The 20,087-nt window shown below is 32.0% G+C and overlaps 1 protein-coding gene across 1 annotated transcript in view; it reads left to right on the plus strand.

Annotated features, from left to right (window-relative positions):
- LOC129223173 (atrial natriuretic peptide receptor 1-like) overlaps positions 1 to 20,087 on the plus strand; it is a 454,723-nt gene that overhangs the window by 35,888 nt on the left and 398,748 nt on the right. The window contains exons 3-5 of the mRNA XM_054857740.1: positions 8,868 to 9,060; positions 15,390 to 15,525; positions 15,617 to 15,708. Of these exons, the coding sequence (XP_054713715.1) occupies positions 8,868 to 9,060; positions 15,390 to 15,525; positions 15,617 to 15,708 (421 nt within the window). The remainder of the gene's footprint in view (positions 1 to 8,867; positions 9,061 to 15,389; positions 15,526 to 15,616; positions 15,709 to 20,087) is intronic.

Below are 20,087 nucleotides of genomic sequence, written 5' to 3' on the forward strand. Positions count from 1 at the left end.
TCAAAACAGCAATAAAACCATTTTTAAAATCAAATGTATGTTACATACTGTTGTTTTTTTTTTTTTTTTTGGTGTTGGATAAAAAAAACATAATTAGAATTTTTTTTCAACACCATGAAAATTTTTGAAAAAAATTGATTTTTTCATAACTTTAGGCGACATGCGCGAACTATAGATGATAATTTAGAATTTTTTTATTATTTTTCCCGAATTCAGGGTACAAAACTGCAACTTTTGAGGGGTAATCGGATACCAAACTCGAAAAAACGTTTTTTTCGAACCACCCTAGTGTATGTGTGTGAAGTCGTTTGTGTGTATATGTGTCAGTGTGCGTGTGTGTAGGACATGGACGCCTCCGACCAGGAGAGCGGATAGCTCGGGACCGGAGGAGCCGCGCCTGCAGAGGACGGTGGACGGTGGTGCTGCTGGTCCAAGCTGAAAAAGGAACCAGACGCCAAAGACGGTCAAGTGAGGACAATAAGCAATCGTGATTGCTCAAAAGAATTCATTAGAGAACTCAAAAATATAATTTTTCAGTTTTAATTGAATCTGTAGTTTGAAGAAGAGAACAAGCGCCAATACAATACTTTGGCGCTTGTTCCCTTCTTCAAACTACCGATTCAATTTTTCCATTATAATAAAAATAGTAACTAGATTAGTTTTAATAATAATTACTGCTTTCATACTTCCGAGTTCTAGCTCCATATTTTAACCACATCGTCAATCAACTATAAAACGTTTCCAATTTCTTCTTAATTTTTAAATTTAAAGAAATAAAACCCTATTTGTAGTATAGCACGCTACAGCACACTCACTGCAGGACACTACAGTCTCTCACTTTTATGGTCTTCATGTCCTAACTTGCCTCTCATAATATGACAGCTCATTGATAATGGATCAAGAGCAGACGACTATTTTGATTCAAAATGGCGGATGCGTCGGCTCCCTAGTTATGGAGGCCTCAACATAAGTATTTCTTTTTCCGAAAAAAAAAAGAGAATCTAGATTTCGTATTCACATCAGGTCATTGCAGAACGTATTTATACTTAATAATACTAGTTAAAGGTTTGATTCAATTTTTTATGGATCTCCGTCCTCATTTTTATATGTTTGGTTCAGAATGTCGCATTGACTTTAAGTTTTAGCAAAATGTTTTCAGATATAGTGAAATTAACGTAGAGAACATTTCGTATGCTTTGAAAGCAGTGCAACAAATATCGAATTTGATGTTATTTCCTGCTGTTTGTTGCTGAAATTTCAATGCGAAATCAAAGAGAACATTTTTCCCCCCACATTTTTATACTAGTTTTTCTCACTTTGGTGAAACTTTAGCTTCGACACTCTTCTTCCCAATTTTATTTCTTGTATAAAAAATATTTATATGCGTACAATGTTAAGACTAATGTATTTAGCACAGATAAAGTGATATTTTGTTTTTTATTTACTTTCAAATAGTTTCATAACCTAAATGCGAAGCACAAATAAATAACACTCAAGTAAAGAAACATAACGATGATCCATTGTGGAACCTTATAGTTACGGAAAGTAGTCAAGGGTTTAGTTAAATATTTAAAATTTGCATACGCATATTACTTTTTCAATTCCTACTAAAGTTTACACTCTCCCTATATATATTTATATATCATATTCAGATTTTCGGTCGTTAAGAAAAAGTTTTTTTTTTTCATCCCCTCAAGTTCAAATATATTTCTTAAACTTCAAGTGGATAACACTTGATGTGCACACAGTTTTTCCAATATTAATTCAATAATTACCTTAAATTTCTATTTTAATATTCATTATTGTGATTCTGCCATTAATAAAGGGTCATTCTTCAAAAAGTGTCACTTTTCTGTCACAGACCAATTACAGAAAAAATTATTAAGGAACAATTCATTTAACAGTGATTTGTAATTTCATCAAAAATGTATCTATTTAAACCTGCCAACAATTTTTTAATAATAAGTTTTATTTTAGCATATACTTTCGGTTCACAACATGTGAATTCTCACCTCCGTGGCATGTCACACAACTTGTGTGACTGTTTATGTTGCTTAATAGCTTGATTAATTAAGATTGTTTACTTAATTATTTATCATTCCTTTTACAAGTCTCTCAAATACTAATTGTTTAAGTATATTTAATTTTATAATATTGTGTTTTAGTTCATTTCAGTAGGACAAGAAGTCAGGTCCAACAATAAATTCTCACCTCCGTTACCTAAACACAAAATGCCATTCCGCATAACCACGTGGCAGTAATAGCATCAAATTTTATTTCCCATGGCACAAGGGAGCCCCCTTTTTTATTTTCAGCCGTAATATAATTTGTGAGATTTTTGTCGAAAAACAAGAAGATAGATTTTGCCTTGAAAACTTAGTGTGGTTATTCTGACTTCTCACCTCCGTGAACTTGAATTTCAGGAATGTAAATGAATGTAAAAAAAGAAGTGAACATGTTTTCATATGCTTAAAATGTGCAGATTGTAGCAACGAAGAGAAACAAATTTCCCCGAAAAAATGTATCTATTAGGCCTATATTAATGGAAAATTCCTCACCTCCGTGATAGACCTTATCAATGTTATTATTTTTGAAGTGAAAATCAATGATGGAGGGGAATTACATCAATAACAGGCATTCTACCAAAATTATAAATTGCCAGTATATCCTCGAATTTACTAAATACTACTTTTTAACCTACATTTGAAGCTACTAATTAAGCCGTACTTTAATTAAGAGAGATTAATACTTAATTCCCACTAATCATTAAAATAGCTGATTGATTGACAATTAACAAAATTACTACTTTGTTATTAAATTGGCCTAGATTTTTAAACATTAAAAGTTTTTATTATTATTATTTTATTTCCGTGAAAAAGGCATTTATTATTTTTTTTATTTAAGCGTAAATAATTGGTACTTAGCTGAGCCATTGTTTATGGTCACTTCTAATAGGCAACTTTTTCATGTAATATTGAAAAAAAAGAAAAAGAAACCAAAAGTTTTCGCAATTGAAAAATATTTGCGGTCAAAAGTTACGTTTTCTGGAGAATGACCTATATACATTAATTGTGATTATTTAATAAGAATTATCTTAAATAAAATTTTTCTTTGTTGATCTAAGTAGGAATTGATATTTAGATTATTTTTTGGTGTTAATTGTTTCTGATACATTTAGCAAATAACTAACTTAAGAGTTATAAAAGGTTAAACTTTCATGGTATAAATAATGAATAGTGTAAAAACTTAGCAGATTTAGTTCATAATGCATCCCCTCGCACTTTTCTTGTCTATTTTAACATTGTTAGCATAAAAATAGTTCAAAGATATGTGTTTCTTGTAAAATATTGTAAGTTTTATTCACACATGTTTCTTTTCATATAATAAAAGTGGGTAATGTATTCGCCTTTTCATTTTATTAGTTCCTAAAAAAACACCCATCGACATCAATTTATTATATCTTAGGCCATACGAGTGGCATTTTTTCTTTTCGATATGTATGGGAGTGCTGAATTGAAGCATTATACGAGTACATGCCGGGCTTGATCGAACATTCAACAGTAGAATCAACAAGTTCTTGGAAAGAAAAGGAAAATCAATGGCTGTTCGACCGTTAATAAAAGGCGGGAATATGAAATAAGTCTCCACCAAGATATCCCTGACAAAATATCGTAAATCACCGTCAACTCATAATTCATACGGGGTCCGTAGGCGGTATAATATGAGAAGCAAGAAAACTATTAACTCTATATATTTAAGGTATTGCTAAGAATATTCTGAAATAAATCGTGAAAAAATATGTCAAGCATGAGAGGCGAGTTTGCCAGCTAAAATATTTTTTAAATCAAAATTTCTGACATAAAAGTCTTGATTATGTGATGATCCATTTTCACTAATAACTAAATCACAGTGAGCTTAAAAGGTTTGATCGTTTTGTTAGTTTATTTTATTCGTTTGGTTTTCTTGTTAAAAGTTTTAATAGTTATATAACTATTTCAAAATATTTTCCGTTATATATATATATATATATATATATATATATATATATATATCCAAATGGATGCATCTATTAGTGTTTAGGGGTGTCAGAGTTTGTTGATTTATGTTAGCCTTTAAATCAAGTCGAGTCTCATTCAAATGAGTGAAACACGCGCATCAAATGTTTACTTTCCTCCTCATTCAGATAGACTCGTTTTAACTGAACGTTCACCAATTCCATACAATCCGTGGTTGGACAGTAGCTATTATCTCGCCAAGTATGCAGGTAAATATTGGGACAGGACAGAACACCAATACCGGGAGCAACAAATAGCCATCTATTATACTAAGAAGAAAAATATTTTTTCAAAATTCAGTACAGTTGACACAAATATTTTTAAAAATATATCAAAAAGTTTCGCTGCAATCGGTGAGATTAATTATTTATATCCCAAATACATCAGTGATTATACTGTAATATATATGTGAACATTTTTAACTAAATATAAAGAAAATAATCAAACAAGTGAAGAATAGAAAGCATGGTGCACATGTTACCGTTAAAATATATAATGTAGTTATTTTATAGAATACCTAGTTATTTCATGAAATAACTGATCGTGTCCATTAAAGTGTGTAATATGTTATTAAGTTGACACTTTAACTCGTTATTCTATGAAATAACTGGGTATTCTATAAATTAACTAATGAGAGAGAGTTAAATTGTAAAATAAACAACTTATCTAAAATGAAATAACTAGGTGTTCTATAAATAAACTAATGATAGACAATCATAATGAAAAAGAAGCAATTTATCTAACTTATGCAGCTTATAAATGGTATTTATAGAAACGTACAACAAAATCATTTGTCAAAATCACAACAAGGATTACTAAAATGACGGCAATGTACATGCAAGCAATCAGTTAACCTTAATGAACTGGCACCAACACGCTAAACGAGTTCTCTCCCTATGGCCTGGAATAGTTCATAAATGCAGTAGGGGTGGAATTTAAATGTATTTGTCGTGCAAGATATATGATATACATTATTTTACACTTTAACGGGCTGCAGATCGTTATTCTATAAAAACACTAGCTAAACCATGAAATACAAGAGAATTTTACACTTTAACGGACACGATCAGTTATTCCATGAAATAAGTTGGTATTTTATAAAATAACAGATTTCATATTTTAACGGTAACACATACATATAAATGGGCGAAAATGCAATTCGTCACACCATTAGTGATAAAAATATCAATTGATATTATTTTCGCTGCTATTGTTCATTGATGTTCTTTTAACTCATGCTTTTGAAGTCACATTTTAAAATAGATTAATTTTGTCCCTATCTTATTGAAAAATAAATGAACATTTAAAATGAGAGTAGATACCTAATAAAGTAAATTGAAAAGTCTTTGAATAAAAACTATTTATAATTTTCAGGTAATACCGTAAATACTGAAATTACGAAATTGCAAAAGGGTCATTCCATGTCAAGTGATCCAAAATTTGGGAAATTTTTTCCCTCACCCTTTTATATTTCTTTGAAATTTGGCTCATCGATTGTACCCTTCAAGGTAATCAAAAGTCCAAATTTTTAGATTTTTATCTCTATTATTTTTTTATTTATGACACTTTGATTTTTCGAAAAACCCTCTTTTTTTCATGGATGTTTGAACATAAAATGGACGATAACTCAGCACCAAATATAGATAGAAAGATTTGGTAAAAAGCATTTTAAAGTACATTAGTTGCTGTTTAATTGGATATGCATTATGACTAATTTCAGAAAATTTTTAATTTTAAAAAAATAAAATTTAAATTTTAAATTTAAATTTCTCAGAAAAGGTATAATGAATTTTTTTTTAAAAATTCTCAAAAATTTGTGTGTATTTTATCTTTATTTGTGCAAAGTTTCAAGTTGGGATCTCAATGGGATCATATTTTTATGAATTTTTAAATAAAATTTAACTTATGAAATAATGACATTTTTCAGATTCTAACTAGTTAAATATAGGGTTCTCTTACTAAGGATGGTCTAGTAAGTAGTAATTGATCATGACTATGCTTGAAATGAGCTGACATGAATTTGTAGATTGGTAAGCCCCCCCCCCCCCCCCACCACTTTTAATTTTTTTTCAAAACATTTCGAAAATTAAAATTAAATAAATAAATAAATAAATAAAACAAAGTAAATAGCAAACTTATTAAAAGTTGGTAAATAATCTTCTTTAAAGCAAGAAAAAGCCCCCCTCCCCAGCACCACCACTTTTTTTTTTTTTTTGCAAAACGCAAAAAATAAATAATTAATAAAATAAAACAAAAAAATCATATAAAAAGCTGGTAAATGTTCTTCTTTAAAGCAAGATGAAGTACATTCCCCCCCCCCACCCACACATACGATTAACACTATGATAGTATCACGCCTCACCTGACGCTTTTTTTTTCGGACCAAGTGTTTCTTTTTCAATCCAAACTTCACAAAATTTACTTGATTAATTCACTATCTGATAAGGAAAGTTATGATTCATTTCATCCCCTACCCCTGCGCCAACTTTCAATTTTGGAGGGAGGAAAGAAATAGTTTGCCCCAAGATCATAGCAAAATAGAAGTGTTTCCTCCCATTTTGTTTCATTCTTTTCACACTAAACTAAAAATCAATCTAAGAATCAGATCATATGTATATCCGCATAAAACTGTCTTTCTACAACATTTGGAGTGCGGCGGTCTTCTTTTCTTTAATGCTAGTTTTATTTTTAGTTTCAGTTGTAAAGGAGAGCAATGCAGCGAGATCTATTTATGCATATATTAAAAGCAGTTATAGATCAAACAAATTTTGCTAGTTTGAGCATAACCTTCCATGTTGTTAATCTTCATTCCAGATTGCTCTTCCCCCTCCCTTTCCCCCTCCCCCTATCGTCCCACTTTTCGAATGAAAAAAAAAAAAAGCTGCAAATGAGTGGTTCTATTTGTCTGTTAAAGTTTTTCTGACTTTTAGTTTTTATGACCCCGCCCCCCCCCCCATTTATAAGCCTTAGTCACTGCTGATGTTTAGCAGCGTGCATCCCAGTTTATTATGATTATAACTCTTACGTGCCAGCTTTTTTTTTTAAATACAGTTTTGAAAAAAAAAAGATAAAAGATAAAAAGTGGTTGTGTGGCCGGGGGGGGGGGGGGTACCAATCTACAAATTCATGTCAGCTCATTTCAAGCATAGTCATGATCAATTACTACTTACTAGACCATCCTTAGTAAGAGAACCCTATATTTAACTAGTTAGAATCTGAAAAATGTCATTATTTCATAAGTTAAATTTTATTTAAAAATTCATAAAAATATGATCCCATTGAGATCCCAACTTGAAACTTTGCACAAATGAAGATAAAATACACACAAATTTTTGAGAATTTTTTTTAAAAAAATCATTATACCTTTTCTGAAAAATTTAAAATTTAAATTTCATTTTTTAAAAATTAAACAATTTCTGAAATTAGTCATGTTGCATATCCAATTAAACAGCAACTAATGTACTTTAAAATACTTTTTACCAAATCTTATATCTACATTTGGTGCTGAGTTATCGTCCATTTTATGTTCAAACATCCATGAAAAAACGAGGGTTTTTCGAAAAATCAAAGTGTCATAAATAAAAAAATAATAGAGATAAAAATCTAAAAATTTGGACTTTTGATTACCTCAAAGGGTACAATTGATGAGATAAATTTCAAAGAAATACAAAAAGGTGAGGGAAAAAACTTTGGATCACTTGACATGGAATGACCCAAAAGGATTTTAACTACTAGTGTTTGGAATGTATCAGTATTGAAATCAGTAAATATTAATGCAATCGAGCCCGCTTAATGGAATATCAAGTAATAGAATATCCCTCTTAATGTAATAAAATTCCAATATACTACACCGTTGATGTGTGTTATTTTTATCCCGGATAATGGAAATTCCCACTTATTAGAATAATTTTTCCTGGCAAATTGCCTATTCCATTAAGCGGGCTCGACTGTAGTATGAAAATAGGGAGCTAAAATGGTTAAAATTGACTTAAAAGATAGAGAAAATATAAAATAATGTAGACAATTTGCTTCATGAAAAATACGTGGCAAAATAAGAAATAACAACGTCGAATAGCCCTAACTGCAGATTACTGCAGACACGTGTTTTGGCGTTATAACGAACGTCTGTTTGAATGCAAAAAGAATGAGCTTATGAATAAAAAGACACCTTTAGCCTTTGTCGGATATCTTTTCATCCATAAGCTCATTTCTTTTGCATCGAAAAAGGCGTTCCTTGTAACGCCAAAACACGTGTAAGCAGCATCTGCAATTTGTGCTATTTGACGTTGTTATTTTACGTTTTGTACACAAACGTGTTCATTTAACTAACATGGCCTCGTCTTGGTTTAAGGGCAGAATATTGCTGCTTATTAAACAAACTAGAAAATCGCTCGTCAAGGTGTGATGAGTGAAAATTTTTTCTATATTTGAACGTAGCAATTGCCTGTTTGGTGATATTTTGATAGTTGAAATTTTAACCCTAACTCCAGTGGATTATCCCTAAACTCCAGTAGATAGCGTTCATTGCTGACCACTTTTTCGTTTCATCATTCTCCTAAAAATAGTCTTACCAGTAAAACAGTCAAGTTACCGGATCTAATTCAGCCTTGTCCAAGTAAAGTATTTTCCTGCATGTCACACATTACCAAACTATATTATCAAAGTATCGTGCTATGGCGAGAGTTTCATTGTTGATGACGTCAGAGTGTTACTCGATCAGTGATTTCGCTATTATATATATGAGGATAGCTTATCTTTACAGGTAGTGAAAATAATCTTTGGCTAATTTTTTTTTTTCGTTTCTCTTTTCAGCAAAATTGAAAGTCAAAAGCCATGGCATAGACAAGGAGATTCCAATGATACAAATAATCGAGCCAAATACGCGTACGAAGCTCTCCTTACTGTAACAGCGAGGATTCCAGATACAGATGAGTACAAGAACTTCTCGAGGGAAGTCAAACAAATTGCCAAAACAGATTATGATTATGATTATGGACAAGAAGAGGTAAAATGCCTTTAGTTTTAAAAAATGGAATTATTATTTTTTTTTTTCGTTCTGTATTGATCCTCCTGTAAGTAATTGCCCTCGGGAGAAATCATTTTTGCTAGCATGTTTCTGTTTCGGAAAGCGATCGAGTACACTAAACCAATACAATCAAAGTAAAGTTTTGAAAATCCGCTTAGTGAATGTTTGAAGTTGCGTAACAAATATTTCAAGTATCGTTAAAAAGTTTTAACTTTGTTTTGTAAAATACCCTTTTTCTTCTTTTATCATTAATTTTAAAAGATTTTTTTCCATGTTAAAAAAAAATTCAAACCACATACTTTTTGAAAAATATATAAATAGAAAAGTTCTATTTTCTTTCAAGTTTCTTAATCTTTAAGGCAAACCATATTGCTTAGTCGCAAATAGTCTGCAAATCATATTATTTGAGGTTGGCGCACATGTAACCTTTTTTCTTCTTTGTTCCATTTTGTTTTGTTATAAAACTGTCTAATTACATTAATTGCTTTTTCGGCGGAGACAAAAAGTTTTCTGCAGAACTTAGGGGAGTAAAGATTTTTTTTTTCTTTTCTGATTTTGAAAATGTCAAATGACATGTTTCTCTTTTATGAAAGCACCCTTACAAACGCTAAAATAGCTCGTTCACGGGCTCCAGAGGTTGCAGTTTCATACTGCAATGCGTTGCATTGCAGTACGTGGGTATAGTGGGTATAGCAGTCACGTGGGTATAGTACCTGCAATGCGTTGCATTGCAGGTACTATACCCATGTGATTTGCTTGATCTAATCAGGCCTTGAAAACAGTTTTGCTTTTGGACACGCAGAGACATTCAAATGATAAAGAAACTTGGAGGACTTTGTGCCTACGACATATTTCTGTGTCTCAGAGCCAGAGAAACTGAGAAATATCATATTGTGACAGTAAGTCACAATATGATAATTTTATAGCAGAGAGGAAAAACTTTTTTCTGACGCATGCAAAAAATGTTCCGCGCACCCTGGTAACCCTGGTAATTTTCTTTTAACCCTGGTAAAATATTGAAAAGGATTTTATTTTTAAGAATAAGGTTCACGTGGCTCGATGCGGAATAGACTTCTACATACCGTATTACCCCGCATTATCCGGCATACCGGAAAAAAGCAAGGTTGACCAATATGCCGGAAAATTCGAATTTTCCGGCATGCCGGATAATTTGAGTTTTTTTTTTTTTTTTTTTTTTTTTTGCAACAAAACAAAAGTAAATTTCCCCATTCGGTTCCAATCAGAAAGCAAACCAATGTAAGGAAAAAAAGAAATAAATCCCGAAAGCAGCCTTCTTTCAAAAGAAAAAGTGCATTGCATATAATACATGCTAGTTATTTACGTTAGGTCATTATTCAAGGATTTAATTAAACTGTTTATTAATACTAATAAGATATGTATAGAACTTATATTCATTTTTAAGCTGAAGATATATTTTTTATACTATTTTTTTCTAACCTCGATTTTTCCGGCATGCCGGAAAGGACCAGGCAAGTGTTATTGAAAACCTGATGACCCCCGAATTTTGCGGCACGTCGGATAATTCGGGGTAATGCGGTACTATGCAGTAATAAACAGAAAATCGCAATTTTTGGACTTACGTCCTTCTGTCTCTTAGGTACAGATTTAACGTGCATCAGTCACCATTAGCAAACATGGAGGGTCTTTAACCGGCTGGGTTTTCACGCCATGCACATGTGGAACATTCGCACACGTGCTAAATTTAAACTCAACTGCCAGTGAGAAGTTAATCTCAGCATATGTGAGAAGTTACTACCTGCAACTCTCTTATGGCTATTCCAGGCAGACAATGTCAAATAATGGTGAAAACTACAAGCTCTGAGTAATGTAAAACGTGCTGTCTAACATTTGATTAGGAACAGCTTGATACATTTTTAAGAAATAAAGCTGTGTTCGAAAACCCGTATTGAAAAGGAAAAAAAAAATCAAAAAACTTAAATATCCATACGTAATTATAAAATAGATGAATTGCAATGCATGTTTTGAAAAAAAAAAAAAAAAGCGGCCGTTTTTGAAAACCGAAGAAAATAAATCTTGTGAACACAAGTTTGAGAGATGACTGAAATATGATAATTTCCAAAATGATTTTTTTCTCTAACTGCGCAAAAAAATGGGGGGGGGGAGGAAAAATAAGAAAAAAATATCAGTGATTATATTGTCTCAATTAGTATAAATAAATTTAAATGTAAAATCTTTTATCTGAGAATTCTAAAAACTAAAATAACCGTCCACTACAAAAAAGGTACTTTAGTGGAAAAAAATCATTACCGATTTAAAACCTTTTTTCTTTTGCAGACAGTTTGCATTTTTTCAGATATAAGCTTTTTATCTATATTATTCCTGCCATAGCAATTTGGGATAAGACTGCGAATATTTACTTTCAGTCTTAATACTGATGCTCGATTTCTCTTTTAAAGTAAAAAAGTTTTGAAAAGAAATTAGAGTGGTCGTGCTGAACTTCTGATGTGCAGTCAGAGAAATAAAAAGAAATGTGATACAGCAGCTTCAGTTTAGTAGTTAACAGTTATGATTTGAATTTTATTAACACGATTTCAGTTTTATTAATTGCTCTTTAGCGACGGAAGTTCACAAGGATATACAGATATTGGTAACAACAGCTGATTTTAATAGCAGGTACTCTGTTTTCGCTAAAGAGAATGAAATATTTGCACAAAACAAATCTCCAAGTTAGAATACGAGTGTTCATGTAAAAAGATTTTTTTTTCCTTTCAGATTTTAATTTGGAGGAATATGTAATTCACATATTTTACGCATTTCTAAAAATTGCACTATTTTTATCACTTTTTAAAACACCAATATATAGTAAAAATCCTGAAAACACTTCAAAATGTTTAAGATATTAATGTATTTTTAAAAAATTTCAACTGGCTTCCAAAAAAAAAAAAAAACCTACCTAAAAAGAGTAATCCTTCCCACGGCTAAATTACGAAATGTTTTCTTCCTTTTTGGGGTGCAATGAAATTGAAAAGAAAGACAAAGATAAATCAAACAGGATGAAAATCATTTTCCGAAATACTATTGCAAGAACAGAAATCTTCGTGATAATTTTGTTCAAGATAATTATTTCCCTAAAGCTTTTAACTTAAAGAAACTTTCTTGTTTTAAGTCTAATTTTTTTTCTTTCATTTTTGCGCATAAATAGTTTATCTTCAAGATATTAATAGTCGAGCCCGCTTAATGGAATATCGGATAATAGAATATTCCGCTTAATGTAATAAAATTTCAATGTACTACACCGTTGATGTGTGTTATTTTTATCCCGGATAATGGAATATCCCGCTTATTAGAATAATTTTTCATGGCAAATTGCCTATTCCATTAAGCGGGCTCAACTGTATTCAAAAACTTCGAAAAAACTATGGTACGAAAATGACAATTTTAGATTATTCAAAGTGTAAATGGAGGAGCAAATATCATAAAGTTTAATTTGATATTTTGAAAAAGGGTATTGCTTTACTGGTCGACCCCACTGAAGTAGTGGCCAAACTGATTAACTTGAAAAAAAATTTGCAACTAGAGAGGGCGGGAGGGCACAAGTATTAGTAGATTATTATGATTAGACTGTTTTTCCTTTTTTTAAGTGTGTTAATTAACTAAATAAATAAATAAAATAAATAAAATGGTTTCTTTACTTCACGATAACAAAAATAATAGAAAAGAAAAGCGTGTTATTTTTTTTAAAGTTACAATTGTTGTAATTAATGACAAAAAACGGATGGATAAAATTGCAAAATGCCTCAAAAGTAAGAAAACATTTTCCCTGTTTAAGGATTGCACAATTATCTTTTACATATTTGAAACACAAGTGAAAGCCTGTTCATTTGAAATTTTTACAACAAAATTGTTTGTGTTAAACTGAATTTATTTCTTCCATTAGTCGGAGGTATTTGTAGGGTCTATTACATAAGTAAGCGGATTAATAACGTGAGTTGATCTTCTCTGTAGTAGAAAGCAACGTATTTTAGACTCCAATTTCGGTCTACAGAGAGAAGGAACTCGCTCCTTCGCGAGGCGGTGTAGCAGAGTCTTTCTCTTCTAGGAAGTGGTGGCTGAATTCCCTGAAACGAAAAATATTATCGCACAATCTACTTTCATTTAATTAATGCAGAGCATTCTGTGTTAATAGATGAACCTAAAACTTTATCTGTAAAGCAAGGGCACGTCCTCTAATCTTACCATAGTTACACTTTTAAAAATAAATAAATATATATAAATAAATATAAATATTTAACAAGAAAATATTGCTCTAAATTTAATTCTTAATATCTTGATATAACTTTTATGTTCATAACAGACTTTTTTTTTCTTGTATTGTAAGAAAACGATCAGAAAGTGCAATTTTTTATTTATTTATTTTATTTATTTATTTATTTATTTTTTTTTTTTTTTGTGCTAAAATAATTGCATTGCAAGTTTTCAGTTTTTTCCTCAAACTAAAAAAAAAAAAATAATAAGTTTGTCATTTTAAATGTTTCCCACTAGAAATGTTGATTATTATAAATTACCAAAATATAGCTTCTAACAACTAAAGAATAAATTTGATATGATTTCATTAGAAATAGTTATCGCTTTGCATTTAAAAAATGTAGTTTCATTTCAGCCATTTAATTGGCAATTTATAAAGGCATGGTTGAATTAATTTTGAGCTTAAATTAAACGAGACAGAGTGAGGAACAAAAAGTGAGGGAGAGAGAAAGAAACAGAAACTCTTAATAAGTTCAAAATCGATATTGATCGTTTTGGGGCAGCCGTCTTAGTTGTTAAAAAGCCAGCCTTTAGATTTTTTGCACTTATGTTCATTCTTTTTGGTCAAGTGATTTTTACTTTTATTCCCAAAAGGCTGTGCAAATACATTAATTTTACTAAGCCAGGGGTCCGCTGAAAAGGCCCGATTAAACCACGGTAATGCATAGGTCCTGGTAAAATTTGGTGCACTTCTCACTGGAAACTCCTCACATTTTCAAAAATATACTTTCCAAACAATGGGCAGAAAGAAATAATTTTACCCAATTTTGGTGTCCATTAATGTGTGGTGCCCTGGTCCATAGGCCTGCTGGCATGACCCGATTCAGAGATCTGATGGGGGCACTAGGCCAAACACTTTTTCGGAGCCCTTATTATTTGTAGTAAAACATTAAATTTTAAGCCATTGACTAAAACAGTTTTGCCATTTTGGGAAGCCTCTAAAAAACGGGGGCCCAAGACCATGGCCCAGTGTATCTATTCAGTAATCCAGCCCTGCCTACAGGACCGTGGTGGCTTGATCAAGCAATATAAAGTATTCGAACTCGAACCAGACTAAAACATTTCACTGCAAAAAAGCCACGCTATCTCAAGACTTGCAAAATTTCGGCGCTGGTAGTGCTGCCATCTATTTTTCTAGAGTATAAACAAAACCACTGGGAAAAATGATTTTCAAAAGAATATATCTGTCCCTGGGAAGTAAAAGACACTATATCCAATACCTTTATTGAAAAGTTATTATTGAAAAAATTTTAATTATTGAAAACAACATAATTTTCTACAAAAATATTAAAATTAAAAATTCAAAGATTGTTTTTTGCAAATATCTGTTTTACAATCTCATAAATAACTATCTATTGAAGAAATAATCATTAAAACTTTTTTTTTTGTTTGAACTTTTCACACATCTTCTGGAAAGTTTCAATTTTTGTTACATATTGCTCTTTACCTCCCAGGTAAATAGAACGAAATAAAATATAATAAATAATGAAAACAAAGGGAAATTAATTAATAAAAAAAAAAACACCAGGCTCTTCATTTGGCCGATCAGGGGGAGGAGTCATTCAATTGACTCCCCCCGCACCCGGAGGTAAAAATGTCATGTAATTAGGAATTGTGTATACGTTTTGACTATTTTCCTATCGAATACATTGAGTATATCAGGGGTGCCCACGTCCTCCTAAGGGCAAAGGCCCACCCCCTCAATATCGCAAAGACCCCCCCCCCAAAAAAGAGCCCCCCCTCAAATGTGAAAATATCCCTCAAAACACCGCCTTAAAATTTCAATGGCGCAGTTTGAGCCCCCCCCCCTCCCCCCCCCCCCCGCTCTTCTAGGTTGGCGCCCCTGAGAATATACCCTTCGCCCGTTCCCCTTCCGGAAAACAACGGGCAAGAGTAAAGAAATAATGCATGTTCACTTTGTTTGTATTTTTTGGAAAGTATGTAAAAATGTAGTTATAAGGTTTCATTAAAAAAAAAGTAGCTAAATTGGAATTAAATATTTAACGTCATCAATTTTTTAGGTAAATACTTTTGTCACAGCATTTCATGAAGCCGTATTGCTGTATTCAATAGCATTAAATGAAACTTTAGCTGATGGCTATACTGCTGCCAATGGAACACATATTATCCAGAAAATGTGGAATCGAACTTTTGAAGGTATGCTTTTTGTTGCACAGTGAACAAAAACAGTGGTATATTTTTTAACTGACCCGTTCAATATAGAATATATATTTATAATTAATTTTAGGAATTACTGGGAAAGTAACCATTGACGAAAATGGAGATAGGGATGCTGATTACTCAATTTTAGACATGAATCCAGACACTGGAATATTTGAGGTAAGATTGAAATTAAAAAAAAAAAAAAAAAAAAAAAAAAAGAAAAAAAAAAAAAACACGTACGTTTCCGTTACAGGCACATTACTTGACACATTTTAATTTTGTTACTGATAAGTCGTTATTGTTATATACATTGCTTGGCGACGCTATACATTTTTTTGATTTTAGTAGGGGGGCATACTACATTCCGTGGGAAATTTCGTGAGGAAATTGTGAGACCAATTCTATTATGTTCCTTATGGCCTGTGTAACTATGCCTCACCGGGTGTTTTGCTTGAATTTGCGTCAGACGGCCTGTATGACATCATCAATCGAAGATGGCGGCTGTAATGAGTTTTTGCAATTCTGACTCAATTTTTGGGTATTTTGTGATAATTTTCTGGTAAATTTGCTTGATTAATATTCTATTACTTTTCTTATTATAAGTTGAAATTAAAATACCTCATTTATTTGTTTATTAACTCATTAAAAAAAATTCTGAAGTCTTCATTTTTGACTTTGGCATTCTGAATAAGCTAGTTTAAAAGTACCTCGGGTGCGTTTTTGCAGTTAAAAATACTGTTAATTTTCAGGCTAAAATGATTAAACATTAGTACAGTCGAACCTCGTTAATTCGGACACGCTTATAACGAATTACTGCTATAGCGAACTACATTTACGATCCCCGTCCTACTGTACTTACACTTAAACTTTTTTTTTTTTTTTTTTCAAATAAAACGAGCTACTGTTGAGAAAAATTTACTTTTAAAGTCCATTTGAGTTCGTTTTTAACAAGGTTCGACTGTATAATCGTTTAACAGAATTCCTTATAACCTGTATAATTACGCCTTAGGAACTTTTCTTGCATCTTTTAGAACGCACGTTTCATTTCATCAACGCAACTAACGTTCATGCAGAAACTGGTACATGTAACTAAATATATTTTAGGGGAAAATTTACCAACAGTAATCACCATGGATATTGGATTATACAAACCAGTTTTAAGACTTGCGCTGTCAAACAAAAACTTGTACAGGTCTTGACGACAATTTGACTGAGTTATACAGTGAATCTGTAGTGTCAAAAATTCTTGCAATAAAGTGTGTTACACGGGCTACAGAAGCACATTCTTCATTAAAGGCTGCACCATTTAAATGTTACCCTCGATGCTTTTTATACACACAATGAAGACATGGAATTTCAATGTGATGATAGAGTGCAAAAATTAGTTGCTTTTAAGAAAAAAAGTATGGTGAAATAAAAGAACTTTCCTCAAATATAATGCAGATATTACTAGATTCTAAAATAAATGAAAAAATGAAAGATTTGAGGACACAGAATCAACTGGAGGACCAACATTTAAACTTGCTTTGTTATACATGCATATGATGGATACCGTGTTACTTTTATACGGTCTGTTAGATCAGGAAATTGGGAATTAAACATTTCTTCATTCGAAGGTTTCGTTCCCTATTTCTTTGCTTTGAATTTAACAAATTATGCAAGTATGATATCATGGTACTTGACTAATATGAAGCGTCTTATAGTAAAGCAACAGAATCTTCGGAATGAATTCATGGAAGGCAATTGGGCTGTTAAAAAGTCTTTTGTACCGTTTTGTGCTTTAGGGTCAGACGAAGCTTTTGAGCAAGAGAAAAAGAGTATGAAAGTAATTGGCAGAATAGTAAATACATAACTCAATAGAAAAATAGTTTAGCGTTAAAGAGTAAACATTATCATTTTACAGGTTCAAGAGGAAAGGGACTACATGAAGATGTGCAATATATATATAGTACCCTCGGAATATCAACAAGCCCTATAATATGTGAGGGAAGTGAACTTGTTAACACAACAAAGTTTGAACATAATGAAGCAATACAAACAGGCATTTTAAGCAAAGGCCATGACATGTACGCCACTTTCAAACGAGAGAGAATTAAAACTGAAAACACGAATTTCTGGGCCCAATGAAAAAAGAAAAGCTAAATCTATGTAAAAATAGCACGAAGAAAGTTGCAACAAATATAGCTGACACTGTTCTACAGTTAAAAGCCGATCGTTATTTAAACTTCTGCTAGTTCTATCGAGGAGTCGAGCAGATATTGATTTAAAAACGGAATATGAGTTTTAGACTGTTCCACAGTCTACGTTTAATCTGGATGGGTAGATAAAATTGTCCCAAAACAAATTAAAGTTAATGAAGGTTTTAGAAGAATGTGGCTCAGAAAAAGTAGACAGCAGCATCGAAGATTCTTTGCCGAACCCCATGAAAGACTCAAGCATACCGAAACAAATGAACAGAGAATCTTACAGTGTTGTTGTTCTTTATGGAATGGCACAGCTATAATCATAGAAGAAACCAAAGCAAGTGAAAACACGTAATGATTTAGCTGCAGAATTTAATAATAAGATCAAGGAAATTCTTTTAAATTACGATGAAACACACTTAGTGTTTGACACATACATCGAAAACTCGCTAAAATCTGCCAATCTGTCATGCGGAAGAAAGAAGTATATTAACACCCATTGAGTTCTAAATAACCGATTGTACTAATATTAAAAATGTACATATGAAGACCCTACTTTCTCATGTAAAAACAAAGGATAACTTAACAGCTTATCTGGCGAATAAAGCGTTAATATACACACGTAGCATTGAAAAAAACCTAATCGTTAACTGAAGAAATGAAGCTAAATCATCATTAAAAGGTGATGTGACTGCACTGCAAGCAGTAATGAAGAGGCGAGTGTTAAAATAGTACAGTGAAATCTGTGTAAGTTGACCACCTGCGGTGCACTACTTTGGTGGTCAACTTACAGAAGTTGCTTTATATGATAAGGGCTAATTCCGTGCCTGAAAAAGCGGTCAACTTAGACAGATGGTCAACTTAAAAGGGTGGTCAACTTCACAGGTTTTAGTGTATTGGACTATCTTCATGCTTCTAGAGGAAAAGCAACCAGTACTCATATATATTCGCCCGACACTGATGTATTTTTGCTTGCATTGTTCTGGTTCAAATCATGTCACTGTCCATGCACATTTTTGTCTGGGGTAGGGAGCAACCGAAGAATGAGCAGCATTATGACCGCATTAGGACTAGATAAAACAAAAGGAATATTATGACTCTATGCTCTGTCAGGAAGTAATATAACAAGCTCACTTGCTTAGAAGGGAAAACTTTCTTTTTGGAAAATTTATAAGACGCCTGACAAAGATACTCTCAACGCTCTGACTCATCTGGGGGTCAATTGAAGAATTCGGTACAAATGATAAAATTGTTATTGAAAGAAGGCTTTATTTGTTCTGTATATGTGCAGCTGACAAAGATTTCTGATATTGGAGAATTTCTTTGGTTCATATTTTTTAAGCAGGAGACTCAAAATGAAAATTTGCCACCTGCAACAGCATCTTTGTCCCCTTTCATTTTAAGAGCGCATTATTAGGTATTGGAACGGCATCTGGCTGACCAGCAGCACCCGAATTTAACATCACCGTCAGACTTTGGATGGGAAGAGAAAGACAACTTCTATGCTCCAGTTAAGTGTACACTTTTTTGTGCTTCTGAGTCCATTTTAAAACTAGTTCGATGCAGCTGCGTAAAAGGAAAATGCATTGTTTCATGTAAATACAAATCTCAATCACTGAACTTTGTGTGTGAAGATGATGAGGACTTATGTGAAAATCATAGCCAACAAAGCGATATTTGATAACGCTTCAGATGAAGATCTTTAAGTAAGAACTGTTTGGTTACCTTTAAATCTATATTTTGAACTAAAATCAGAGTTTAGATAATGAAATCAATCATTCATTACTTGAGTACATAAATAAAATTATTATTATATCTAATATTAAGCATCGGAAGTTGAAATTTCTTTCTGCATTGAAAAAGAATGCTTCTTATAACCCCGAAACGCGTGTATGCAAATTATTTTACAGTTTTTTTGGAATAATAAATTTGATTTTATCGTACAAGCTTTCCAAAATATTTTTTAACTGCTATTGGTTACTAAGAAGATTCATAAAATCTGCATCGAAACAAAAAATAAATAAATGAATAACTTATTTTAAATTGGCAATTAGTTTTCAAATTTGAAATATCATTGTATTAAAATATTAAATATATAAGATAAGTTGGAAAAATGTCATAATATGCATCAAAAATCAGTTAAAACCGAAAATTTTCATCAATATCTAGTGCAGCCGCCATCTTGGATTCATGACGTCACACAGGCCATCTGACACAGGTTCAAGCAAAACACCCGGTGAGGCATAGTTATATAGGCCACAAGGAATGTATTAGAATTGGTCTCACAATTTCCTCACGAAATTTCCCACGGAGGGTCTTTTTCCTTAAGTATGCAACTGGACTATTTATATTTTTTGTAATAATATTTTAAAC

This window comes from Uloborus diversus, chromosome 5, assembly GCF_026930045.1.
Source record: "Uloborus diversus isolate 005 chromosome 5, Udiv.v.3.1, whole genome shotgun sequence".
NCBI lineage: Eukaryota > Metazoa > Arthropoda > Arachnida > Araneae > Uloboridae > Uloborus > Uloborus diversus.